Source organism: Phalangium opilio, unplaced genomic scaffold (genome assembly GCF_054372755.1).
Source record: "Phalangium opilio isolate 3A_F unplaced genomic scaffold, DU_Popi_V2 ptg000209l_1, whole genome shotgun sequence".
Classification (NCBI taxonomy): Eukaryota; Metazoa; Arthropoda; class Arachnida; order Opiliones; family Phalangiidae; genus Phalangium; species Phalangium opilio.
This window is the reverse complement of record NW_028324217.1, coordinates 6,358,057-6,385,794: the sequence shown is the minus strand read 5'-3', so window position 1 is coordinate 6,385,794 and position 27,738 is coordinate 6,358,057. Positions and strand designations below refer to the sequence as shown.

General features: G+C 35.5%; 3 protein-coding genes across 3 annotated transcripts in view; all 3 read right to left on the bottom strand.

The window, feature by feature from the left end:
* LOC149618702 (dynein axonemal heavy chain 3-like) overlaps nucleotides 1–26,520 on the bottom strand; it is a 75,107-nt gene extending 48,587 nt beyond the window's left edge. The window contains exons 1-3 of the mRNA XM_089855181.1: nucleotides 26,373–26,520; nucleotides 25,363–25,552; nucleotides 25,030–25,105 (exon numbers count right to left, since the gene is read on the bottom strand). Of these exons, the coding sequence (XP_089711307.1) occupies nucleotides 25,030–25,105; nucleotides 25,363–25,552; nucleotides 26,373–26,474 (368 nt within the window). The 5' untranslated portion in view covers nucleotides 26,475–26,520. The remainder of the gene's footprint in view (nucleotides 1–25,029; nucleotides 25,106–25,362; nucleotides 25,553–26,372) is intronic.
* LOC149618704 (uncharacterized) lies at nucleotides 7,902–10,000 on the bottom strand. The gene is made up of 2 exons (XM_089854133.1): nucleotides 9,942–10,000; nucleotides 7,902–9,875 (listed from the first exon to the last, which is right to left on the bottom strand). Exon 2 carries the CDS (start codon nucleotides 9,795–9,797, stop codon nucleotides 7,995–7,997), a length of 1,803 nt encoding a protein of 600 aa, XP_089710259.1. The 5' UTR covers nucleotides 9,798–9,875; nucleotides 9,942–10,000; the 3' UTR covers nucleotides 7,902–7,994.
* On the bottom strand, nucleotides 21,520–23,788 carry LOC149618703 (uncharacterized). Its single transcript, XM_089854876.1, has one exon. The coding sequence runs from the start codon at nucleotides 23,744–23,746 to the stop codon at nucleotides 21,974–21,976; it is 1,773 nt and encodes a 590-aa protein (XP_089711002.1). The 5' UTR covers nucleotides 23,747–23,788; the 3' UTR covers nucleotides 21,520–21,973.
* Nucleotides 26,521–27,738: the final 1,218 nt, after the last annotated feature.

Genomic DNA, 27,738 nt, shown 5'->3' with positions numbered 1-27,738 from the left:
AAGAACTGCCTTTTAATAATATAAAATGAAAACTAATAAAAATAAATTATCTTAGTTCAAAATAATCACCATTTAATTATTCTTAAAACCGAGAACTACTGTGCAATCCGCTATTAGTTTAGTGGCGTCTGCTAGCCCGAACCTCTTACCGCTACGTGATTGGGGAGTTATCACAGGCTAAGAGAGGTAAAGGTAAGGTAAGAGGTTCGATTTAGCAGAAACCACTAAACCAATGGTGGAGCAGTTGTCCTCGATTTTAACATTAATTACCTCCTAATTATTTTGTAATAAGATATCACTTATTTTTTCTGTTTAATATTTTTCCTTTTATATTCAGAAAAATGCCCTTCTTTTAAGGTATAATGTTATATTACCTGAACTTTTCCTTTATGGGTACCCAATCTAGACAGCGATAAAAATGGGCCTAGCAAATTACACTATTTACGATCCATAGTGTCAAATTAAGGTTAGTAATAGTGACGTCAAAATGGTAAACATGGAAAATGTGGAATGATTAATTTTGCGAAGAAGTAAAGTATACCTTGGAATTTTTAAAATTCAAATACGTGTGTACAATTTCCTCCCGTTTAAAAAAAATGAAAAACATATGTTGGATCAGCACTCGTTCGATAAATGAAAAATTCGATCGATTCCGACTGCGTTCGATCACCCAAATATCGATGAAAATCGATCAAATCGACCGAATCGGTGTTAAAAATGAAAAACGCTACAAACTGTATTTCAAATATTTAAGGTTGCCATTGAATTCCCAATCTTTCTTTTCATTCTTGTTTAAAATTATGTATTCAACTAAATTGCATAATTAACCAAGCCTTAAACAAATTGTTTTAACAAGTAATTCTAATTTTTGCACAATATACTAAATGTTTAAAAAAAAATAGGAAATCTTTTTATTTCCAAAAAACATACGTTGAGATTTGAGAATATCTAATTCTTGGTGTTATATTACTAGTGTTTCTGATAAGTATGTCATAAAATAAATGGTGACTGAGTGAAAAGTGTCAAGAACATGGGATCTGAAACATTTAGTTTCGGTGGTACGGGTCCCCAAACATTGGCCCCAAATTAAAACAAGGAAATTGGCACAGATGTCGAGTAAGACATATCAGCCTGCCCATCTTTGTTTAGACAATTTCAATAGCTTCCAATCGCCTTTATCCAGCAAAAGTGTACGTTTAAAGGTAAAAGTGTGCCTTAACTGGTAATGAAAAGTACTTCAAAGTGTAATATCACAAGAGTGGACATTTTGAACAAACCTTTAAATAGCGATGTTATTTTATGGCAGACCTATCAGATACACCCTGTATAACGCTGCCTCTGCAACCCATCAACTACTAGCAGCATCCTCCGCGGTTTGTTTGGATCATACGAGTCAGTCGCCCCCCCCCCTGTGTCATAAAAATACACTAAAAAAATAGAGAAAACAGTTTCCAAAAATGACGCTACGTGGCAGCAACATTCTACTCCACCACCGTACTCTCTCCTGCAGAACTTAATGATAGACAATAGAGTGATCGAAAACGTTTCATTTGGTCGATTAATTTTTTCTTTTTTGTTTGCATTTATCGAAAGACGTGCTTCTACAGTAAAAGGCTCAATTTGATATAACTAGCGGATCAATGGAGATCACCGTTGCGTAAGGCTAATTACGTCAACTATAGTAAAACAAAATTACTGTTTGGCTTTTTAATTTTCCCTTCAATAATACCTACATTACAAAAACGTTTTTAAGTAGATTTTATTTATTTTATTAACAATTAAATTTTTTTTCATATGTTTTATGGTAATTTTTCATGGTGAATTTTATGCTCATTTATCAATCTAAAGCGACTTTAAGATTATTGACTGTCATTTCAATTCTCTCTCAAACAAATTATATTCATAAGCGTAGAAGAAATAATTTTAAAAGGTTTTATTAATTTTCTTAAAGTTTCAATTCCAATGATTTTAATGTCATTTAATCAATATAACTCGACTTTTTGATTATTTTGTGTCACTTTGATTCACCCTATATCAATTCAAATGCATTATACAAATAATTTTATATAGATTTTAATTATTTTCATTACGTTACAATTTTTATTGAACCATTTGGACTGTAAAATAATGAAATGTACTTGATGCTATAGTTAGGCCGGTAAATCCGCGTCACGTTCAATTCTAATGACGCGACTGCTTTCGTCTTTACGCAAAAGTATCTTGCCATCTTGAAACCAAATGAAATTATATCCCTTATCTTTAGCGAATTCTTTGGCGCGATGCAGAAGTTTCTTGTTGTAAAGCGTTAACTTCTGATTGACGAAAATCTTATCCGATTTCAAGGAAGGATCCAAAGCCGACGACGTGATTCCCGAAGACATTTTTTCTTTGAATGCTTTCAACCAATTCTGAGTCGTTTCGAACGTGCGAAACTTTACTTCGATTAGGCTTGAACAATAGGTAGCAGCGCAAGCACTGTCGGTGGCAGATGAAATTTTAATTTGTCGATGTACGCTGATGATGTTGGCAATATCGTGCAGAGATAAACCCAAAATTGTAGCTAATCTTAACAAAATTAAATCTAAATCTTCGTTTTCTTTCGATTCAATCCCGGCAATTTCCAAAACATTTTCAAAATTTTCTTGATCATTCGATTTAGCTTTCGATTCCAAATGTTCCAATCGCGTTAATATTGTTTGCAAAGTTTCAACAATTTGAACAAATTTCTGGTTCACCTTTTCTAATCCTTTTTCGACATTTTTGATTGTTTTGACTACATCATCTAATTTATTTGAAGTCAAAGTCTGACCTGGGTTTAACTTTGCTGTGATAGCGCATCGCTCTGCGTATCTTCGTATAACTTCAACGGCCTCGGTACTTTGATTTTCCAAAGCCAATTGTAATGGTGTCTTGCCATTTTTGTTTAAAGCATTTATATCAGCGCCATTATGTAACAGCATCCTGATGGTATCCTTATGATTTTTTACCGCAGCATAATGTAACGCCGTTTCGTTATTTAAACCGAACGTTTCGTTAACTTCAGCTCCATTGTGTATTAAAGACACAATAACGTCACTGAGATCATTCTCGCAAGCAAAACTTAACGGAGAGCGGCCGATCTTATTACGAAGGGTCACATTGGCACCATTTTGTATGAGAATAAGCGCCAGTTCTGCTTTTCTATTTTGACATGCCAGGTGTAAAGCAGTGTTTCTAACATGAACAACTTCGATAACGTCAGCTCCATTATGTAGTAAAGTTATGACATCATATTTGGGATTATCATTTTTTTTGAGGCTCGGTCTCTGCCTGATGTGGTTGACTGCGTTTATTTCAGCTCCTTTACGTATTAAAGAAGTGGCCACTGAGATATTTCCCCATGCAGATGCGTACATTAAGGCGGTATTGCCTCTCATATCACGTGCATTTACATAAGCGCCTTTTTCAATTAGAGCTAGAGCGATATTCGTTGCATTAAGATTGCAGGCTAGGATTAAAGGCGTTTTTTCACCTATATTAAATTTGTATTCTAAATTCACTCTTTCGTTAATCAACTTTAAAACTTCATCGAGGTTTTCATTACGAACGGCGTCAAACAGTCGACTATCGTTCTCTTGATCCATCTTTAGTAGATATGCTTAACGTTTTTAAGTTGCACGAATTCACTAAGAACAAAAATGTAGCTTGCACGAATTCAGTTAAAATAATAATATAGCTTCACGGAAGCACCAACCTGTATTGATTAAAATTAGTGTTCGATTAAAACCAAAAAAGAGACAGTTATTTATATTTTTACATACCTCAATTATTAGCTACACTGTAAAAAATAACCGTACTGTCTAGTACCTTTAAAGGTATTTTTCGATGCATCCCCAGACGTACCTATAAAGGTACTACAAAATACCGTTGTGTAAAGGTACTCTGAAATACCTCTTGAAGAAGGTACTTTTGAGGACTACAAGGTATTTTGTGAACCCGTAATGGGTATCATTTAAACCTCAACAAAGGTCGGAATAAAACTTTAAAATTGTGAAAGGTACTCCTTAGTACCGAAAGGGGTACCTGTTAACACCCAAAATGGTTCGAAAATATACTTTTAAAGGTATTTTGTGCTACCGAATTAGGTGTCAAATAAAACCCACAAAAAGGTCTAAATTTTTACTTTCGCGCCGTCTAAAATATTTGCGGCACATTTGAAACTGGTAAACTTTTCCTTAATTACCCCGAGCTTGAATCATATTTCAGACAAGGTAAGCAATACACCACTTCGAAGTATAAGAGACGGAAAGACACGAGAGTAATATTTTCCTTCCATCTCAACCTTTAGTGTCTGTGTTGTGGGCTTTCGGGATGAGGGTAAAATTTTGCCTTGCATCTCGCCTTTAAGTGTCTGCGCCGTAGGCTTGCGGGGTCGTGAGAGTTCGCATAGTAAGCAAGGGATCAACCACCCAAGACTTCCCGATCCTAAATTTAGCTCCCCCTTGTTAAGGAAGGTGTGATACTGTTATAGTGTAAAGGTAATTCAGAATCACATATACATGGATATTTTTTGAATGGCGACTGAAGGCGTAAGCTCGGATTCAAACCTTCATATTAAATATGTATGCCTTATATCATAATTGTATTGCCTTTAAATGATGTAACGTATGCTAGTGCACATAGCTGTCAAAGAAAATAATTAATAATAATTATATGTAATTAAATATTTAAGAAAAACCACTAGCTAGAAAACTAGAGATTGAAATTTAAATCTCTGGTTGAAAACCACTACCCTATTCTACCCTACCGAACCTATTCTTTATTGTTATTAATCCAATAGAGATTTCTTCTACGCTGCCATTACTAGTGCTACTGGTAAAGTAAACAGTTAGTGTTAGAGAGTTTGGGCTAGAAGTATTATATCATGTATTTTACTTTAGTAGTGTTAGTTATAATCAGCACGCCGGAACTAAAAACTCCCTCTAAAGGAGTCTGTTAAGTCCTTTTCTACTTCCAGGGTACGATAACATACCATCAGAAGCGCTGAAACTCTAAAAGGTTTCATTATATACCTTATATTTCCAAAGTACCTCCTTCGCAATCATTTAATACCCGCACTGTGAAGCAACTAATAGAATACGTTCATGGGTACTAAAAAAGTCGTGGAGGTATTTTATAGTACCTTCAAAATACCTTTATTTTTAACAGTGTATGGTGAATTTAAATGTAACCGAGGTTATGAAGGTTTTTTTTCTAACTGAATAATATAGTCCGAACTAAATAAGCAGCTAGAAATCCTTCAAGCATATCAATATCTGGGAAGTGTGGCGATCAATTAATCTTATCATATCAGTCACGTTGTGTTGCATTGTTTCCCTCAGAAAGTACATGCTCGAAAGATATTTAAGTTTCTTATCTGAACGTCAAACAAAAATAAGTTAGAAGAAACGTACACTTTATACGTTAAAGTCAGCATGAAGTTATAATAATGATTCTCGCGAAAAGATTGTCACATCGCGCGCAAATTTTTATCAAATCTCGCTATACATTTCATTCGACACGGAGTCTGCCTGCCAAGAGAATTTTATTTATAAAAAGGCAGGGCGTTACGCGATTGGTCGGAGGTCCCTATTCAAAATTATCCTTAAAATCTGAACCTATAATTTGAATTTTAAAATCATTTGGAGGTATTTCCTGAATTTTTCACTATGCAGAATGGTCTTATAACGAAAAGGAGAATCGATAAAAAAAATCACTTGAATTTCCACTTCACCTCACCCTCCCTTTAATGGAAACGTTCAGGTAGCATAACATTATACCTTAAAAGAACGACCTTTTAATAAATATATAAAATAGAAAATATTAAAAATAAGTTATCTCTTATTACAAAATAATTACCATTTAATTAGTCTTAAAATCGAGAACTACTGTACCATCCGCCATTGGTTTAGTGGCGTCTGCTAGCCCGAACCTCTTACCGCTACGTGATTGGTGAGTTATTACAGGCTGAGAGAGGTAAAGGTAAGGTAGGGGTAAAAGGTTCGATTTAGCAGAAACCAATGGTGGAGCAGTTGTCATCGATTTTAACATTAATTAACTCCTAATTATTTTGTAATAAGATATCACTTATTTTTTCTGTTTAATATTTTTCCTTTTATATTCAGAAAAATGCCCTTCTTTTAAGGCATGATGTTATATTACCTGAACTTTTCCTTTATGGGTACCCAATCTAGACAGCGATAAAAATGGGCCTAGCAAATCATACTATGTACAATACATAGTGTCAAATTAAGGTTAATAAAAGTGGCGTCACCATGGTAAACAAGATAAACATAGAAAATGTCCAATGATTAATTTTGCGAAGAAGCAAAGTATACCTTGGGATATTTAAAATTCAAATACGTGTGTACAATTTCCTCTCGTTTAAAAAAAATGAAAAACAATTGTTGGATCAGAGTTCGATAAATGAAAAATTCGATCGATTCGAACTGCGTTCGATCACCCAAAATAACGATGAAAATCGATCAAATCGACCGAATCGATGTTAAAAACGAAAAATGCTACAAACTGTATATCAAATATTTCAGGTTGCCATTGAATTCCCAATCTTTCCTTTTCATTCTTGTGTAAAATTATGAATTCAACTAAATTGCATAATTAACCAATTAATTAAAGCCTTAAACAAATTGTTTTAACAAGCATTTCTAATTTTTGCACATTATACTAAAATATTTAAAAAAAATATTAGGAAATCTTTTAAATTCCAAAAACATACGTTGAGAATATCTAATTCTTCTACCTAATGTTATATTACTCGTGTTTCTGATAAGTATGTCATAAAATAAATATTGTGTTTTATGGGTCAGACTGTGTGAAAAGTGTCAAAGAACATGGGGTCTGAAACATTTAGTTTAGGAGGTACGGGTCCCCAAACCTTGACCCCTAATTAAAACAAGGAAATTGGCACACATGTCGAATAAGACCATAACGGTATGCTATCGATTGGGCGTGTTATCAAAACAGCATTGTCCAAAACGGCTTTTTCATAAACGCGTTTGCCATTATAGCCATTTCTCGTTTTAGCGCATTTTGATTACAGCGTTTATATCTTGAGCGTTGTTTCGTACGCCTTTTCCAAAATATTGTTGTTTATCTTCATTAACTTCCCAAAATAATATGCCTTTTCCAAAAAATTATATTTTATATTTACTTCCGATATAACATTACTCCTTTTTGCATAATATTGTTCTTTGTCCAATATACTTAATATAATAGAGATTTCCCTCCCTATCAATCACAGTTTGGGCGGAAACAGCAACCGCTGTTTTGGGAAATAGCGCTGTATTGAGAAACGCGGAAACAGCAACCGCAGTTTTGCTTGTACGTGGTTTTGGGAACCGCTTTATTCCAAAACGCTCTTTTGAAAACCGATCAACTACCCGTGAACCAGACATATCAGCCTGCCCATCTTGTTTAGACAATTTCAATATCATCCAATCTATAACGTTAATGAGCCTTTATCTTTCAGAAGTGTACGTTTAAAGGTAAAAGTGTGCCTTAACTGGTAATGAAAAGTACATCAAAGTGTAATAGCACAAGAGTGGACATTTTAAACAAACCTTTAAATAGCGATGTTAACTTGGTAAGAATAAAATTCTGATCTAAATAATACCTACATTGCAAAAACAAAGTTTTTTTGGAAAGTTTTCATAGTGAATTTAATGCCCATTTATCAATCTAAAGCGACTTCAAGATTATTGTCAGTCATTTCAATTCTCTCTCAAACAAATTATGTTCATACGCATAGAAGAAATAATTTTATTAATTTTCTTAACGTTACGATTCTAATGGTTTTAATGTCATTTTAGAGCGAATTTTAGATTATTTTGTGTCACTTCCATTCACCCTAAATCAAATACAAATAATTGTATAAAGATTTTAATTATTTTCATAACGTTACAATTTTTATTGAACCTTTTGATGTGAAAAATAATGAAATGTAATTGATGCTATAGTTAGGTTGGGAAATCCGCGTCATGTTTGATTCTAATGACGCGACTGTTTTCGTCTTTACGCAAAAGTATCTTTCCATCTTGAACCCAAACGAACTTATACTCCTTATCTTTTGCGAATTCTTTGGCGCGATGCAGAAGTTTCTTGTTGTAAAGCGTTAACTTCTGATTGACGAAAATCTTCTCCGATTTCAAGGAAGGATCCAAAGCCGACGCTGTGATTCCTGAAGACCTTTTATCTTTGAATGCTTTCAACCAATTCTGAGTCGTTTCCAAAGTACGAAACTTTACTTCAATTACGTTTGAGAAACTGGTAGCAGCGCTGACACTGTCAGTGGCAGGTGCAATTTTAATTGGTCGATGTATGCTAATGATGTTGTCTTTATCGTGCAGAGATAAACCCAAAATTGTGGCTAATCTTAACAAAATGAAATCTAAATCTTCGTTTTCTTTCGATTCAATCCCGGCAATCTCCAAAATATTTTTTAAATTTTCTTGATCATTTGATTTCACTTTCGTTTCCAAATGTTCCAATCGCGTTAATACTGTTTGCAAAGTTTTATCGAAGCTACCCGTTAATAATTTTAATTCAACTAATTTCTGGTTCACCTTTTCTAATCCTTCTTCGACATTTTTGATTGTTTTGACTACATCATCAGAATTATTCGAAGCTGAACTCTGACCTGGGTTTATTTTTGGTGTGATAGCGGATCGCTCGGCGTATCTTCGTATTACTTCAACGGCTTCGGTACTTTGGTTTTCCATGGCCAAGTGTAATGGTGTCTTGCCATTTTTGGTTAAAGGAATTATATCAGCGCCATTATTTAACAGCATGCCGATTATATCCTTATGATTTTTTACCGCAGCATAATGTAACGCCGTTTTGTTATTTAAACCGCACGTTTCGTTTACTTCGGCTCCGTTACGTATTAAAGACACAATGACGTCACTGAGATTATTCTCACAAGCAAAACTTAAAGGAGAGCGGTCGGTGTTATTACGAACTGCCACATTGGCACCATTTTGTATGAGAATAAGCGCCAGACCTGCTTTTCCATTTTGACAGGCCAGGTGTAAAGCAGTGTTTCCATCCTCATAAACTTCGTTAACGTCAGCTCCATTATGTATTAAAGACACAATGACTTCATTGAGACCCTTCTCGCAAGCAAAACTTAAAGGAGAGCGGTCAGTCTTATTACGAAGGTTCACATTGGCACCATTTTGTATGAGAATAAGGGCCAGTTCTGCGTTTCTATCTTGACAGGCCAGGTGTAAAGCATTGTTTCCATCCTTATCAAGATTGTTAACGTCAGCTGACTCAGCTCCGTTATTTAGTAAAGATACGACAACATCTGTGAGACTATACTCGCACGCCAAACGTAATGGTGACAAATTCTCGTTAGTTCTTATGTTTACATTGGCACCATTTTCTATAAGAATAAGCGCCGTTTCTTCAGCCCAGCTTCTGCACGCTATGTATAAAGCAGTTTCTCCATTTAAGTTGACTGCGTTTATTTCAGCTCTTTTACGTATTAACGAATCGGCCACTGAGTTATTTCCCCATGCAGATGCGTACATTAAGACGGTAGTGTCACTTATATCACGTGCATTTACATTAGCGCCTTTTTCAATTAGAGCCAGAGCAATATTCGTTGCATTTATATCGCAAGCTTGGATTAAAGGCGTTCTTTCATAATCGCTAAATGTGTCTTCTAAATTCACTCCTTCGTTAATCAACTTCAAAACTTCATCGAGGTTTTTATTACAAACGGCGTCATACAGTCGTCTATCTTTCGCTTGAGCCATCTTTAGTAGATACGCTTAACGCTTTTAGGTTGCACGAATTCACTTAGAATAATAATATACCTTCACGGAAGTACCAACCTGTATTGATTAAAATTAGTGTTCGATTGAAACCTAAAAAGGGACATTTATGTATATTTTACATACCTCAATTATTAGCTGTGGTAAATTTAAATGTAACCGAGGCCATGAAGGTTTTTTTTTAAACTGAAAATGTAGACCGAACTAAATAAGCAAATAGAAATCCTTCAAGCCTATCAATTTCTGGGAAATATGCCGATCAATTTATCTTATAAGATACGTTGTGTTTCACAGTTTCCCCCACAAAGTACGTGCGCGAAAGATTTTCTTATCTGACGTCAAACAGAAGGAAGTTAGATAAAGGGAACTGAAAACTTACACTTTATACATTAAAGGGATAGAATCGGATTTATTTGAGTTGGTCAAACTAACATTGGTTTTCTATAAATTAACCACCCCTAAAAACATGGGAGTCAGTAGAAATCGCGAGAAACATTTATTAATTAAAATAAACGTGAATAAAAATTAAAATTTTGAACGCCAGATTTAAAATCGGCCACCATTTTCAACCCATTACCTACGTAGGTAAAATTCGGCCTCTGATTGGTTGGTAGTAGTTGGAATGAAAACTGTCGTTTAAGGAGTAAAAAGTAGTAGGAACGAGAATCTAGGTCAGCTTGCCTGGTGAATCGTCGTCTGCTTATATGCTTAGGAATGTCAGACGAGAAAGTATTTCTGATCATTCCGGTCCTGAATCTGAGGATGAAAGTTCGAACTCTGATTCTTTGGATTCAGAAAATTCGGAACAATTTATAATAAACGAATCTGAGGGTAGTTCTTCTGAAGAATTTGGTGTGCAGCCATACCAATTCCCGTCAATCTGTATCATACTGCGCTCACAGAATGAATCCCCCTACCAGTAGGAAAAACACTACGGAACCTAAGAGACTTATGAAGTCGAAATTGGTAGAGACAAACTAGTAACGTTTTTCGGTGGTTCGACTCTGTATCACCAGGTGTCCTTATGATCGCAAAACAATAGCATTTTGGATCTTTTAATCGTAATTTAAAAATCATTAATTAAACTAAAATATAAAAACATATATATTTTCAGAATCCTTATTTGTCTATTTATCGAAATAAATTAACCTTATGGGGATTTATTGCAATGAAATTAAAAGAAAGTATCCCTTTAAAGCAGGAAATATATAGATTTCTTTCACTTGGAATCTTTAAAAGACCATAGACCCCCTACTAATATCTGAATGAACGTAAGGGGAAGGGCTTAAAACTTCAATAAACCGCCCGCCCCTCCTTCCTAGCGTTTCATTGGCTATTCACACATTTGGGACAAACGAGGGACAACCGACGACCGTAAATCTACTTGCTCACACGACGCAAAGAGAACTTGCTTACATTCGGGTTCGACGAATTGGGAATATTATGGGCGACAATTCCCCCCCCCCCCAGCTTAGCCCATCGCCTAATCTGACATGCTCGTATGGTCGCGGGAGTCTCGGCACAGGTCGGTAGCAACGTCAATATCACGAGGTTTCAAATTTAAAGTGCATTACGTATGACGTCAAGGGTGACAGTTTCTACACTTCCTCCCCTTTAATTCAACCAGGAAGGCCCAGAAAATGGCCTGTTGAAGGCTCCAAGTAGAAGAAATCTATTTATTTCTGATCAAAGTCGTAATCTAACAATGAATTCGTTAAGGGTACAGCGATAAAAATGGGCCTAACAAGTCATACGGTCTACGATCCCAAGTGTATAATTAAGGTTAGTAATAGTGAGGTCACCATGGTAAACATGGAAAATGTCCAATGATTAATTTTGCAAAGAAGTAAAGTATATCTTGATTATTTTGTGTCACTTTCAATCACCCTAAATCAATTCAAATGAACTATACAAATAAAATCATATAGATTTTAATTATTTTCATTACGTTACAATTTTTATTGAACCATTTCATTTGAAAAATAATGAAATGTACTTGATGCTATACTTAGGTCGGTAAATCCGCGTCACGTTCAATTCTAATGACGCGACTGCTTTCGTCTTTACGCAAAAGTATCTTGCCATCTTGAAACCAAATGAAATTGTATCCCTTATCTTTAGCGAATTCTTTGGCGCGATGCAGAAGTTTCATGTTGTAAAGCGTTAACTTCTGATTGACGAAAATTTTCTCCGATTTCAAGGAAGGATCCAAAGCCGACGACGTGATTCCTAAAGACCTTTTTTCTTGGAATGCTTTCAACCAATTCTGAGTCGTTTCCAAAGTACGAAACTTTACTTCAATCACGTTTGAGCAATTATTAGCAGCGCTGGCACTGTCAGTGGCAGGTGAAATTGTAATTGGTCGATGTACGCTGATTATGTTGTCTTTGTCGTGCAGAGATAAACCCAAAATTGTAGCTAATCTTAACAAAATTAAATCTAAATCTTCGTTTTCTTTCGATTCAATTCCCGCAATTTCCAAAACATTTTCAAAATTTTCTTGATCATTCGATTTCGCTTTCGATTCCAAATGTTCCAATCGCGTTAATATTGTGTGCAAAGTTTCATCAATTTGAACAAATTTCTGGTTCACCTTTTCTAATCCTTTTTCGACATTTTTGATTGTTTCGACTACATCATCTAATTTATTTCAAGCCAAAGTCTGTTCTGGGTTTAACTTTCCTGCGATAGCGCATCGCTCGGCGTATCTTCGTATAACTTCAACGGCCTCGGTACTTTGATTTCCCAAAGCCAACTGTAATGGTGTCTTGCCATTTTTGTTTAAAGCATTTATATCAGCGCCATTATGTAACAGCATGCTGATGGTATCCTTATGATTTTTTTCCGCAGCATAATGTAACGCCGTTTCGTTATTTAAACCGAACGTTTCGTTAACTTCGGCTCCATTATGTACTAAAGACACAATAACGTCACTGAGATCATTCTCGCTAGCATAACTTAACGGAGAGCGGCCGATCTTATTACGAAGGGTCACATTGGCACCATTTTGTATGAGAATAAGCGGCAGTTCTATTTTTCTCTTTTGACAGGCCAGGTGTAAAGCACGGTTTCCATCCTTATCAACTTCGTTCACGTCAGCTCCATTGTGTAGTAAAGATATGACAACATCTGCGAGATTGTTTTCGCACGCATAAAATAATGGTGATCTATTTTCATAATTTCTTATGTTTACATCGGCACCATTTTCTATAAAAAAAGGGCAGTTTTTGCATCGCAGTATTCAACAGCTTTATTTAAAGCGGTGTCTCCATATATGTCGACTGCGTTTATTTCAGCTCCGTTACGTATTAACGAAACGGCCACTGAGGTATTTCCCAAAATAGATGCGTATATTAATCCAGTATATCCATCTGCATCACGTGCATTTACATTAGCTCCTTTTTCAATTAGAGCTAGAGCAATATTCGTAAAATTACAAAAGCAAGCTTGGATTAAAGGCGTTCTTCCATAATCGTCAAATGTTTCTTCTAAATTCACTCCTTCGTTGATCAACTTTAAAACTTCATCGAGGTTTTCATTACAAACGGCGTCATACAGTCGTCTATCTTTCGCTTGAGCCATCTTTAGTATATATGATTAACGCTTTTAGGTTGCACGAATTCAGTTAGAATAATAATATACCTTCACGCAAGAACCAACCTGTATTGATTAAAATTAGTGTTCGATTAAAACCTAAAAAGGGACATTTATGTATATTTTTACATACCTCAATTATTAGCTGAGGAAAATTTAAATGTAACCGAGGCCATGAAGGTTTTTTTTCAAACTGAAAATCTAGACCGAACTAAATCTAAAGCAAATAGAAATCCTTGAAGCATATGAATTGCTGGGAAGTATGCCGATCTATTTATATTTTCAGTCACGTTATGTTTCACTGCTTCCCCCAGAAAGTACATGCGCGAAAAGGAAGTTAGATAAAGGGGAACTCAAAACTTACACTTTATACTTTAAAGCAGGAAATATATAGATTTCTTCCACTTGGAATCTTTAAAAGACCATAGACTCCATACTTATATCTTAATGAACGTAAGGCCGTAAGGGGAAGGGCTTAAAACTACAATAAACCGCCCGCCCCTCCTTCCTAGCGTTTCGTTGGCTATTCACACATTTGGGGCAAACGAGGGACAACCATAGATATATATACGGGTCTAGATACACTTCCCCTCTGTTAGGCCCTTTAAAAAATGCGGAGGTGAGAACTAGCAGTCGACGCTTTACGGCGGGGGAATTAGATCCAAACGCCATCTATTGAGAGTTTCAAGAAACAAAAAAACGAAAAATTCGAATATGGAAAGCGCGGGAAATTCAAATTAGGCTTAACTTTTCAAATAGCTTTACGTATTTCTGATCTCCTTTATACGTGTAATTATGTTCTTAAGTGAAATAAATAGTTTTTATGTAAAAGAAGTAGTGTTTTTAATGAAATGTTAGTGAAATAAGGCATTAAAGATGGTTAACAGTTGTTCTTATTTACAAAATGATTTGCTTACGAACAGAATAAGAGGACCTCCCCTTCAGATTAGGAAATAGTTTTACTTTGAACAAACATTCGCTTTAATCTCTTTAAATATCAGCTGTTATTGCAAAGCATCAGCACGCCCGCTGGCAAAAGTTATTTATCGAATTTTTTAGCTTTCAAAATTCAGCGATAGATGGCGCACTAGGTATCTTCCCCCGGGAAAATCGCGTCGACTGCTAGCTGTCATCTCCGTATTTTCCCCGATTCAGTAGGGTATCTAGACCCGTATATATATCTATGTGGACAACCGACGACCCTAAATCTACTTGCTCACACGACGCAAAGAGAACTTGCTTACATTCGGGTTCGACGAATTGGGAATATGATGGGCGACAATTCCCCCCCCCCCAGCTAAGCGCGTCGGCTAATCTGACATGCTCGTATGGTCGCGGGAGTCTCGGCACAGGTCGCTAGCAACGTCAATATCACGTGGTTTCAAATTTAAAGTGCATTACGTATGACGTCAAGGGTGACAGTTTCTACACTTCCTCCCCTTTAATTCAAGCAGAAAGGCCCAGAAAATGTCCTGTTAAGGGTTCCAAGTAGAAGAAATCTATGTATTTCTAATTGAAGTCGTATCTTATAATGAATTCGTTAAGGGTACAGCGATAAAAATGGGCCTAACAAATCATCCGGTCTACGATCCCACGTGTCAAATTAAGTTTAGTAATAGTGACGTCACCATGATAAACATGGAAAATGACCAATGATTAACTTTGCGAAGAAGTAAAGTATATCATGGGATTCTTGAAATTCAAATAAGTGTGTACGACTTCCACCCGTTTAATCAAAATGAAGAACACTTGTTGGATCAGAAAGCGTTCGATTAATGAAAAGTCGATCGATTCGGATTACGTTCGATCACCCAAATATCGAATATCAAATCGACCGAATCGATGTTAAAAATGAAATATGCTACAAACTGTATATCAAATATTTCAGGTTGCCATTGAATTCCCAATCTTTCCTTTTTTATTCTTGTTTAAAATTATGTATTCAACTAAATTGTATTAATTAAACAATTGTTTTAACAAGTATTTCTAATTTTTGCACATTATACTAAAATGTTTAAAAAAACATTAGGAAATCTTTTAATTTCCAAAAACATACGTTGAGAATATCTAATTCATCTACCTAATGTTATATTACTCGTGTTTCTGATAAGTATGTCATAAAATAAATGGTGTGTCTTTTGGGTCAGACTGTGTGAAGAGTGTCAGAGAACATGGGGTCTGAAACATTTAGTTTCGGAGGTACGGGTCCCCAAACATTGGCCCCTAATTAAAACAAGGAAATTGGTACACATGTCGAGTAACACATATCAGCCTACCCATCTTGCTTAGACAATTTCAATATCATCCAATCTAAGAACGTTAACGAGCCTTTATCTATCAGAAGTGTTCCTTAAATGGTAATGAAAAGTACTTCAAAGTGTAATAGCACAAGAGAGGACATTTTGAACAAACCTTTAAATAGCGATGTTAACTTGGTATGAATAAAATTCTGATCTAAATACCAAACTCTTTAATTTATAGTAGACGTAACAGATACACCCTATATAACGCTGCCCCTGTACCCCTTCAACTACTAGCAGCATCCTCCACGGTTCGGTTGGATCATACGAGTCAGTCGCCCCCTGTGTCATAAAAATATACACTCAAAAAATAGGGAAAACAGTTTCCAAAAATGACGCTACGGGGCGGCATTTGTCACGCCCCTACCAAAGCGAAACGCATTCTGGGAGACGATCAATGGCGCAGCATCAACATTTCTACTCCGCTGTACTCTCTCCTTCAGAACTTAATGATCGACAATAAAGTGATCGAGGACGTTTCATTTGGTCGATTAATTTTTACATTTTTGCTTGAATTTATCCAGCTTCTCCAGAAAAAGGCTCAACCTGATAGAACTAGAGGGTCAATGGAGATCACCGTTGCGTAAGGCTTATTACCACAACTATTAAAAGAAAATTACTGTTTGGCTTTTCAATTTTATTAAGTAGATTATATTTAATTTATTAACAATTAAATATTTTCATAAGTTTTTAGGAAAGTTTTCATGGTGAATTTAATGCCCATTTATCAATCTAAAGCGATTTCAAGATTATTGTCAGTCATTTCAATTCTCTCTCAAACAAACTATATTCATACGCATAGAAGAAATAATTCTATGAGAGTGATAGCTCTCTTAGATAAGACTTCATACCGACTTTAATGTATAAGGATGGTTTTTTGATTGGTTATAACTTTTTTTGTATCGTATTAATTTTATAAGGTTTTATTAATTTTATTAACGTTACAATTCTTATCGATATAAAGAGACCTTTAGATTATTTTGTGTCACTTTCATTCACCCTAATCAATTCATATGCATTGTACAAATAATTTTATATAGATTTTAATTATTTTCATTGCGTTACAATTTTTATTGAACCTTTTGATGTGAGAAATAATGAAATGTACTTGATGCTATAGTTAGGTTGGGAAATCCGCGTCACGTTTGATTCTAATGACGCGACTGTTTTCGTCTTTGCGCAAAAGTATCTTTCCATCTTGAACCCAAACGAATTTATATCCCTTATCTTTAGCGAATTCTTTGGCGCGATGCAGAAGTTTCTTGTTGTAAGGCGTTAACTTCTGATTGACGAAAATCTTCTCCGATTTCAAGGAGGGATCCAAAGCCGACGCCGTAATTCCTAAAGACCTTTTTTCTTGAAATGCTTTCAACCAATTCTGAGTCGTTTCCAAAGTACGAAACTTTACTTCAATTACGTTTGAGCAATTGGTAGAAGCGCTGGCACTGTCAGTGGCAGGTGAAATTGTAATTGGTCGATGTACGCTAATGATGTTGTCTTTATCGTGCAGAGATAAACCCAAAATTGAAGCTAATCTTAGCAAAATGAATTCTAAATCTTCGTTTTCTTTCGATTCAATCCCGGCTATTTCCAAAACATTTTTGAAATTTTCTTGATCATTTGATTTCACTTTCATTTCCAAATGTTCCAATCTCATTAATATTGTTTGCAAAGTTTTATCAAAAAGAACTAATTTCGTGTTCACCTTTTCTAATCCTTCTTCGACATTTTTGTTTGTTTTGACTAAATCACCTGATTTATTCGAAGCCGAACTCTGACCTGGGTTTATTTTTGGTGTGATAACGGATCGCTTGGCGTAACTTCGTATAGCTTCAACGGCGTTGGTTCTTTGGTTATCCACGGCCAATTGTAATGGTGTCTTGTCATTTTTGTTTAAAGCAATTATATCAGCGCCATTATGTAACAGCATGCTGATGATATCCTTATGATTTTTTGTTGCAGCATAATGTAACGCCGTTTCCTTATAGAAACCGCACGTTTCGTTAACTTCAGCTCCGTTACGTATTAAAGACACAATGACGTCACTGAGATCATTCTCGCAAGCAAAACTTAAAGGAGAGCGGTCATTCTTATTACGAAGGTTCACATTGGCACCATTTTGTATGAGAATAAGCGCCAATTCTGCTTTTCTATTCTGACAGGCCAGGTGTAAAGCAGTGTTTCCATCTTCGTTGACTGCGTTTATGTCAGCTCCGTTACGTATTAACGAATTGGCCACTGAGGTATTTCTCCAGAAATAAGAGCACATTAAACCAGTATTGCCTCTTTTATCACGTGCATTTACATTAGCGCCTTTTTCAATTAGAGCTAGAGCAATATCCGTTGCATTAATATCGCAAGCTTGGATTAAAGGCGTTCCTCCAAAATCGTCTTCTAAATCCACTCCTTCATTGATCAACTTTAAAACTTCATCGAGGTTACCATTACAAACGGCGTCATACAGTCGTCTATCTTTCGCTTGAGCCATCTTCTTTAGTAGATATGCTTAACGATTCTAGGTAGACTAGGTTGCACGAATTCACCAACCTAAATTTAAATGTAACCGAGGCCATGAAGGTTTCTTTTTTTTTCAAACTAAAAATGTAGACCGAACTAAATAAGCAAATAGAAATCCTTCAAGCATATCAATTTATGAGAAATATGCCGATCAATTTATGTTATCATATCAGTTACATTGTGTTTCATTGTTTTCCCCACCAAAGTACATGCGCGAAAGATATTTTATTTTAGTTTCTTATCTGAACGTCAAACAAAAGTAAGTTAGATAAAGCTAGAGGTGTGCGGTTAACCGTTTCAATCGAATACCGAACCGAATAATTCGATTCGGTATTCAATAAGCCCATTTTCACTACTCGATACGAATATCGAATACCGAAGTGACTATTCGGTTAAAGTTCGACTACCATGAATTTAGGTTCTTAGCACTAGAGAGACCCACCTTCTTTTAAAAAATATCATCCCGATTTTATTTGTCTCCCATCAAAAACTACCAGCGCCTAGAAAAATATTAAGAACACCTATGAGGAGAGGTATTTTGAAATTTGGGAGCTACTAAATGTTTTTCCCCTTGCTTTGTATTAACTATTCGCGAATATTAGGGTTTCTACCCGATTAATCGCGAATAGTTAAGCCTAGTATTCGCGAGTATTTGGGTTAACTATTCGCGAATACTAGGCTTAGCTATTCGCGATTAATCGGTTAGTAAAAAATTCACCAAGGCCCAACTATTCGGTATTCGATTTGGAATAAACTATTTGATTCGGTATTTGATAAGGAAAATGTTTTGGTATTCGGTAAGCGGTTCGATACCCAAAAAGTGGTATTCGCACACCCCTAGATAAAACGTAAACTTTATACGTTAAAGTCACAATGAAGTCATAATAATGATTTTATTAAAGGGAGGGTGAAGAGGAAAATCAAATGATTTTTTTATCGATTCTTCTTCTAATTACAAGACTAGTCTGCATAGTGAAACATTCAGGAAATACCTCCGAATAATTTTAAAACTCAAATTAGGTTCAGATTTTAAGGATAATATGAAATAAGCCCCTCCGACCAATCGCATAACGCCCAGCGTTTATGTTAACAAAATTCTCGTGGCACGCTCCGTGTTTCGCGAAAGGTTTGTCACATCGCGCGCAATTTTTATCAAATCTTGCGATAAATTTCATTCGACACGGAGCGTGCCACGAGAATTTTGTTAATAAAAAGGCAGGGCGTTACTCGATTGGTCGGATGACCTTATTTCAAATTATCCTTTAAATCTGAACCTAATTTGATTTTTAAAATCATTTGGAGGTATTTCCTGAATGTTTCACTATGCAGACTCGAATTATAATTAGAAGAAGAATAGTTAAAAAAATCACTTGAATTTCCACTTCACCCTCCCTTTAATGGAAAAGTTCAGGTAACATAGCATTATACCTTAAAAGAACGGCCTTTTAATAAATATAAAATGAAAAATATTAAAAATAAATTATCTCTTATTTCAAAATAATTACCATTTAATTAGTCTTAAAATCGAGAATTATTGTGCAATCCACCATTAGTTTAGTGGCGTCTGCTAGCCCGAACCTCTTACCGCTACAAGATTGTTGAGTTATCACAGGCTGAGAGCCTTGTGTCCCATTCGACAGAATCCCATTCGACCGAACGCGTTTCCCATTCAACCGAAAACAGCCCAAATGTGCGGTTTTGGGAAAATATATATCAAAATTTAAAAAGCAAACGTTTTCACTTTTTTTAAGGAATTTTTTTTTTACCCTAGAGTTTTCGTTGTATATATATATTGATGTTTGAAATGCAAAATTCAATTTTAAGAGTGATTGATAATGGAGAGAATTGCATTGTTTTGGAAAAGGTGGCAGCTAACTATTAGGAGAATATTTTGGAAAAGGTGGCAGCTAATTAGTAGGAGAATGTTTAGGAAAAGGTGGCAGCTAACTATTAGGAAAATATTTTGGAATAGGTGGCAGCTAATTAGTAGTAGAATGTTTTGGAAAACGTGGCAGCTAATTAATAGGAGAATGTTTTGGAAAACGTGGCAGCTAATTAATAGGAGAATGTTTTGGAAAACGTGGCAGCTAATTAATAGGAGAATATTTAGGAAAAGGTGTCAACCAATTAATAGGAGAATATTTTGGAAAAGGTGATCCAATTTTTGCTGACTCAACTTTTTAATTTCATTTCTTCACCCAATCAAAATGAATTACAAAAATAGCCTTTCTCGCGGGTTATTTCGTAAGTGCCAAGGTAGGTGGCGCTTAAAAAGTTCCATTTGGCGGTAAAAGTTTAGTCGTGTGAAAAGGAAGAATTTACCATACTTTTCCCTTCAAAAGTTGGGTAAGTTGGTACAACTTTTTGACCCATCGAGCTGAATCAAAAAGTTGGATTGTCTGAAAGAGCCTTAAATTACATAATTGACTAATTAATTCAAGCCTCAAACAAATTTTATTAACAAGTATTTCTAATTTTTGCACAATATACTAAAATTTAAAAAAAAAAAAATAGGAAATCTTTTAATTTCCAAAATCATACGTTGAGATTTGAGAATATCCAATTCTTGGTGTTATATTATTAATGTTTCAGATAAGAATGTCATAAAATAAATGGTGTGTTTTTTGGGTCAGACTGTGTGAAGATTGTCAAAGAACATTGGGTCAGAAACATTTAGTTTCGGAGGTACGGGTCCCCAAACATTGGCCCCTAATTAAAACACGGAAATTGGCACAAATGTCGAGTTAGCCTGCCCATCTTGTTCAGACAATTTCAATAGCTTCCAATCGCCTTTATCCAGCAGAAGAGTACGTTTAAAGGTAAAAGTGTGCCTTGTTTCCAAAAATGACGCTACGGGGCGGCACATGTCACGCCCCTACCAAAGCGTGAGGCATTCTGGGAGACGATCAATGCCGCAGCACATGTCGCATCAACATTTCTACTCCGCCGTACTCTCTCCTTCAGAACTTAATGATAGACAATAGAGTGATCGAAAACGATTCATTTGGTCGATTAATTTTTACATTTTTGTTTGAATTTATCGAATGATGTGCTTCTACAGTAAAAGGCTCAACCTGATAGAACTAGTGGGTCAGTCAATCGAGATCACAGTAGAGTTTGGCTAATTACGACAACTATTAAAACAAAATTAATGTTTGGCTTTTTAATTTTCCCTTCAATAATACCTACGTTACAAAAACATTTTTTTTAGATTTTATTTATTTTATTAACAATTAAACTTTTTTTCATAAGTTTTATGGTAATTTATGGTGAATTTAATGTCCATTTATCAATCTAAAGCGACTTTAAGATTATTGTCTCTGATTTCAATTCTCTCTCAAACAAATTATATTCATACGCCTAGAAGAAATAATTTTATAAGGTTTTATTAATTTTATTAACGTTTCAATTCTAATGATTTTAATGCTCATTTATCAATCTAAAGCGACTTTAAGATTATTGTCTCTGATTTCAATTCTCTCTCAAACAAATTATATTCATACGCATAGAAGAAATAATTTTAAAAGGTTTTATTAATTTTATTAAATTTTCAATTCCAATGATTTTAATGTCATTTAATCAATATAAGGCGACTTTTTGATTATTTTGTGTCACTTTCAATCACCCTAAATCAATTCATATGCATTTTAGAAATAATTTTATACAGATTTTAATTATTTTCATTACGTTACAATTTTTATTGAACCATTTGATCTGAAAAATAATGAAAGGTACTTGATGCTATAGTTAGGTTGGGCAATCCGCGTCACGTCTAATTCTAATGACGCGACTGTTTTCGTCTTTACGCAGAAGTATCTTCCCATCTTGAACCCAAACGAATTTATATCCCTTATCTTTAGCGAATTCTTTGGCGCGATGCAGAAGTTTCTTGTTGTAAAGCCTTAACTTGTGATTGACGAAAATCTTCTCCGATTTCAAGGAAGGATCCAAAGCCGACGCTGTAATTCCCAAAGATCCTTTTTCTTTGAATGCTTTCAACCAATTCTGAGTCGTTTCCAAAGTACGAAACTTTACTTCAATCACGTTTGAACAATTAGTAGAAGCGCAGGCACTGTCAGTGGCAGGTGAAATTGTAATTGGTCGATGTACGCTGATGATGTTGTCTTTATCTTGCAGGGATAAACCCAAAATTGTAGCTAATCTTAACAAAATGAATTCTAAATCCTCGTTTTCTTTCGATTCAATTCCGGCTATTTCCAAAACATTTTTAAAATTTTGTTGATCATTCGATTTCGCTTTCGTTTCCAAATGTTCCAATCGTGTTAACATTGTTTGCAAAGTTTTATCAAATTCAACTAATTTCTGGTTCACCTTTTCTAATCCTTCTTCGACATTTTTGATTGTTTTGACTACGTCTTCAGAATTATACGAAGCTGAACTCTGACCTGGGTTTATTTTTGGTGTGATAGCGGATCGCTCGGCGTATCTTCGTATTACTTCAACGGAGTCAGTACTATTGTTTTCGAAAGCCAAGTGTAATGGTGTCTTGCCATTTTTGTTTAAAGCATTCATATCAGCGCCATTATTTAACAGCATGCCGATGATGTCACTACGATTTTTTACCGCAGCATAATGTAACGCCGTTTCGTTATTTAAACCGCACATTTCGTTAACTTTGGCTCCGTTACGTATTAAAGACACACTGACGTCGCTGAGATCATTCTGGCAAGCAAAACTTAACGGAGAGCGGCCGGCCTTATTACGAAGGGTCACATTGGCACCATTTTGTATGAGAATAAGCGCCAGATTTGCTTCTCTATCTTGACAAGCCCGGTGTAAAGCAGTGTTTCCATCCAGATCAACTTCGTTAACGTCAGCTCCATTATGAATCAAAGATACGATAACATCTGTGAGATTGTTTACGCAAGCCAAACGTAAGGGAGAGAAATTCTCGATAGTTCTTATGTTTACATTGGCACCATTTTCTATAAGAATGAGAGACACGACTATTCTTTCATTTTGACAGGCCAGGTGTAAAACAGTGTTTCCATTCTTATCAACTCCGTTAATGTCAGCTCCATTATGCAGTAAAGATACAACAACATCCGTGAGATTGTTCTCGCACGCCAAAAGTAATGGTGACTCATTCTGGTTATTTCTTACGTTTACATTGGCACCATTTTCTATGAGAATAAGGGCCGTTCTTGCAGCCCGGTTTCCGCACGCTATGGTTAAAGCAGTGTCTCCATCTTCGTTGACCGCGTTTATGTCAGCTCTGTTACGTATTAACGAAGTGGCCAGTGAGGTATTTCCACATTCAGATGCGTACATTAAGGCGGTAGTATCTCTATTATCACGTGCATTTACATTAGCGCCTTTTTCAATTAGAGCTAGAGCAATTTTCGTTGCATTAATATAGCAAGCTTGGATTAAAGGTGTACTTTCATCATAGTCAAATGTGTCCTCTAAATCCACTCCTTCGTTGAGCAACTTTAAAACTTCACCGAGGTTATAATAAGTAACGGCGTCATACAGTCGTCTATCTTTCGCTTGAGCCATCTTAACGATTCTAGGTTGCACGAATTCACGGAAGTACCAACCTTTATTTATTAAAATTAGTGTTCGATTAAAACCAAAAAGAGACAGTAATGTATATTTTTACATACCACAAAGACTTAAGTCGAGCAACCGTGTTAGGCGAAATATCTGTTGCATTCCGGAATGCAATAGTTACACATTTTCAAATAAAAATGTAAGTTTTCATCGGTTTCCCAACGAAGAACCCGTTAAAAACTGGTTTTTTGGCTTGGCGCGACTTAATTTTTTAACCGGCCGTGGTGCGAGCAGCTTTCTTAGTGAAGCGCGTGATCGGGTGCGCTATGAACCGACAGACAGACCAGAAGAGAGAAATTTATTGAAAGATCTATTATTACTAGCTGTGGTAAATTTAAATGTAACCGAGGCAAAGAAGGTTTTTTTTTCAAACTGAAAATGTAGACCGAACTAAATAAGCAAATAGAAATGCTTCAAGCGTATCAATTTCTGGGAAATATGCCGATCAATTCATCTTATCATATCAGTCACGTTGTGTTGCATTGTTTCTCCTACAAAGTACATGCGCGAAACATATTTAATTTTAGTTTCTTATCTGAACGTCAAACAAAAGTAAGTCATGAAAACCGTAAACTTTGCACGTTAAAGTCAGTATGAAGTTATAAAAACGATTCGTTAATGGAAAAAATCACATACCTTAAAACAAGGGCCTTTTTCTAAATATTAAAGGAAAAATATTAAAAAAGAAATAAACGACTTCTAATTACAAAATAATTAGCATTTAATTAGTCTTAAAAACGAGGACCACTGCGCCATCCGCCATTGGTTTAGTGGCGTCTGCTAGCCAGAACCCCTTACCCCTACGGGATTGGCGTGGTAAGAGATTCGAATTAGCAGACACCACTAAACCAATGGCGGATGGCGCGGTAGTGCATGTTTTATTTAAGGGGACGTAACCTAGACAGGGAAAAAATGGGCCTAGCAACTTGTACGACCCCTAGTGTCAAATTAAGGTTAGTAATAGTGACGTCACTATATGGTAAAAATTAAAAACGTCCCATGAATAATTTTGCAAAGAAGTGAAGTATATCTTGAGATTTTTAAAATTCAAATGCGTGTGAACGATTTCCTCCCATTTAAACAAAATGATAAAGCGTATGTTGGATCAACACTCGTTCGATAAATGAAAATTTCGATCGATTCGGACTGCGTTCGATCACCCAAATATCGATGAAAATCGATGAAATCGACCGAATCGGTGTTGAAAATTAAAAATGCTACAAACTCACTGTATATCAAATATTTCAGGTTGCCATTGAACTCCTAATCTTTCCTTTTCATTCTTGTTTAAAATTATGTATTCAACTAAATTGTATAATTAATCCAATATTAATAGTCAAAAAGGCTTAATCAAACCGTTTAAACAAGTATTTCTCATTTTTGCGCATTATACTAAAAACTACCAAATTCATTAAATGTTTTAACAAATCAGCAAATCTTATAATTTCCAAAAACCTGAGTAGAGAATATCTAATTCTTGGTGTTACGTTACTCGTGCTTCTGAGTATCATAATAAAAAATACTTGTTGAAACGTTCGAGTATCTCTTTAAAAAAAACATACTAATACATCTTCGAAGGTTAAGCAAATAATCTTCATCAATTTCTCGATTGGCAATTGAGAGAATTTTGGAATAATCTGGGACCGATTTCAGTTTATCACTTATAAGTGAAAGAACCGAGGTGTAAAATGTTTCGGGTAAAGGTGGAAGTAATGTTTCATCAATTTCATTTTTAACGTAATGCCAATAAATCTGAATGTAAAATATCATCATCAGACGCGTGAGTTTAAACGAGTGAAAACAAGCAAGAATGAATAATAGTTTAAATTTATTTCAATGCGACCATAATTCTATAATGGATAAGTAAGGGGCTACCGTAATGGCCCATTAAGAGCTTTCGATTGGGGGAGGAGCTAAGATTCTAGAGATACTTTATAAGTCCATAGTGGTGGTTTGCATACATGGCTAAAGGCTAACTGAAAACCGAGAATCGAGACGAACAATGGGGCAAAAGTATGAGGGGTTCTAGCTAACTGAAAGCGGGTGCAATGTGGGTCTAGCGAACTGACGATAAACAGTATTGGATTTCTGTCAGAGGGGTTAAAAAATACTGAAGGAAATATTCTCTATTGTTCGTCTAGAACCCGCTTTTTCACGGCTCTCAATTAGCTAGAACCCTCAAACATTTGCTCGCCACCAGGAAAAATCCGTCACCAAGGGACGCCCCTATATACTCTTCATTTGTAAAGAACGAGTTGCAAAATAAGACATGATTCTTCTTTACTACTCAGTGGCTGGTGGTCAGTAAGCCTCTTCAAAGTAACTAAGACACGGGGGGGGGGGAAACTTTGCCTTCCACCTCGCTATTTGGCGCCTGTGCTGTAGTCTCTTTTTATAGTGAGATTCCGCAGTGATGACAATGGATCAACCCCCTTGTTCTTGTTTGTACCGATACTGAGGGTTGCTTACCACCTTTCTTACATCGACGAGGCTTATGACGCGAGCCCAGTGAAACCGTTTATTCATTCCTGCTTATTTTAACTAAATTAATTCCTTGTATAATTCTACATACATCATGGATTTCGTCATTTTCAGCCGATGTCTTTATTGATTTTTGTAGTTTTTTGTTGGAAGAAATTTTCTTTTGAGTTACTGGACTCAATGGTGGGCTCATTTTGGCATCTATTGCCAGTTTTTTCCTTTAAATTTATTTATTATGTGAAATTATTTGTTGTATGTACTTAGTTATTTTTTTTTTTTTTTTTGCAAAATTAGGTTGTGTACCTGGTTTATGAAAGGTCATTTTTGGTGCGCTTTAAGCCTTTCGTTTGAGTCACAGATTTTTCTGGGTGACAAGATTTAATCAATTTTATGGAGTAATTAAGTGTTCAAATTATTTAACAGCTTCATGACGAAAACTAGTGCTTAGTTTAATAGTTAGCTTTAAGACTTTAAGAGAAGAATTTTGTACTATTAGACAACTTTGTGATTATTTCTAAATTTTAAAAAGGAAGATGAAGGGGAAAGTCGGAAACAGGTTTTATTTATTTATTTATTTATTTATTTATTTATTTCAATGATAGTGACCATACTAACTGGTCTACGTAGATCTAACCCTTTTAAATAAATTAAAAACTTAGATTATTTTAAACTCTAACCACCAATAAGTTATGATTAGAATTCTTTCACTTCAAAACGCTTGATTTTATTTTATTTTAAATTATAAGTTTTGCTAAGCCTTATTTGAATTAGGCCGCTAAGTCTTACTCTCTATGTAGTCTCATTTCTATAATAGTGTTATTCTTTCCCATGTGATATTTTATTTCAATACTTGAATGATAGATGGCGTTTTAATATTGTTCCCCAGAATCACGCGCATCACGACGCAAGCTACTCACACTTGCGTCGTGAAGCGCGTGATCGAGTGGGCATAAGAAAACAATGTGGTCAAATACCAGACCCGTTTTTACCTCCGAATTTTGACAAAGGACCTGCTCAGGGCCTAACAAATCATACGGTCTACGATCCCAAGTGTATAATTAAGGTTAGTAATAGTGAGGTCACTATAGAGCTATTTCAGTGGGGGAAAAATTTCGTCTGCTACGAAAATTGGGCCTGCCTTTGAGTGTAGAGGGCGGCCATTTTGTGAGGGTTTCTCTATGGGCAAATAGCATTGGTGACGTAGCCATTACCCCCACTGAAATAGCTCTATGGTAAACTTGGAAAACTGTCCAATGACTAATTTTGCGAAGAAATAAAGTATATCTTGGGGTTTTTAAAATTCAAATACGATTTCTTCCCGTTTAATCAAAATGAAAAACATATGTTGGATCTGCACTCGTTCGATAAATGAAAAATACGATCGATTCGAACCCAAATATCGATTAAAATCGATCAAATCGACCGAATCGGTGTTAAAAATTAAAAATGCTACAAAC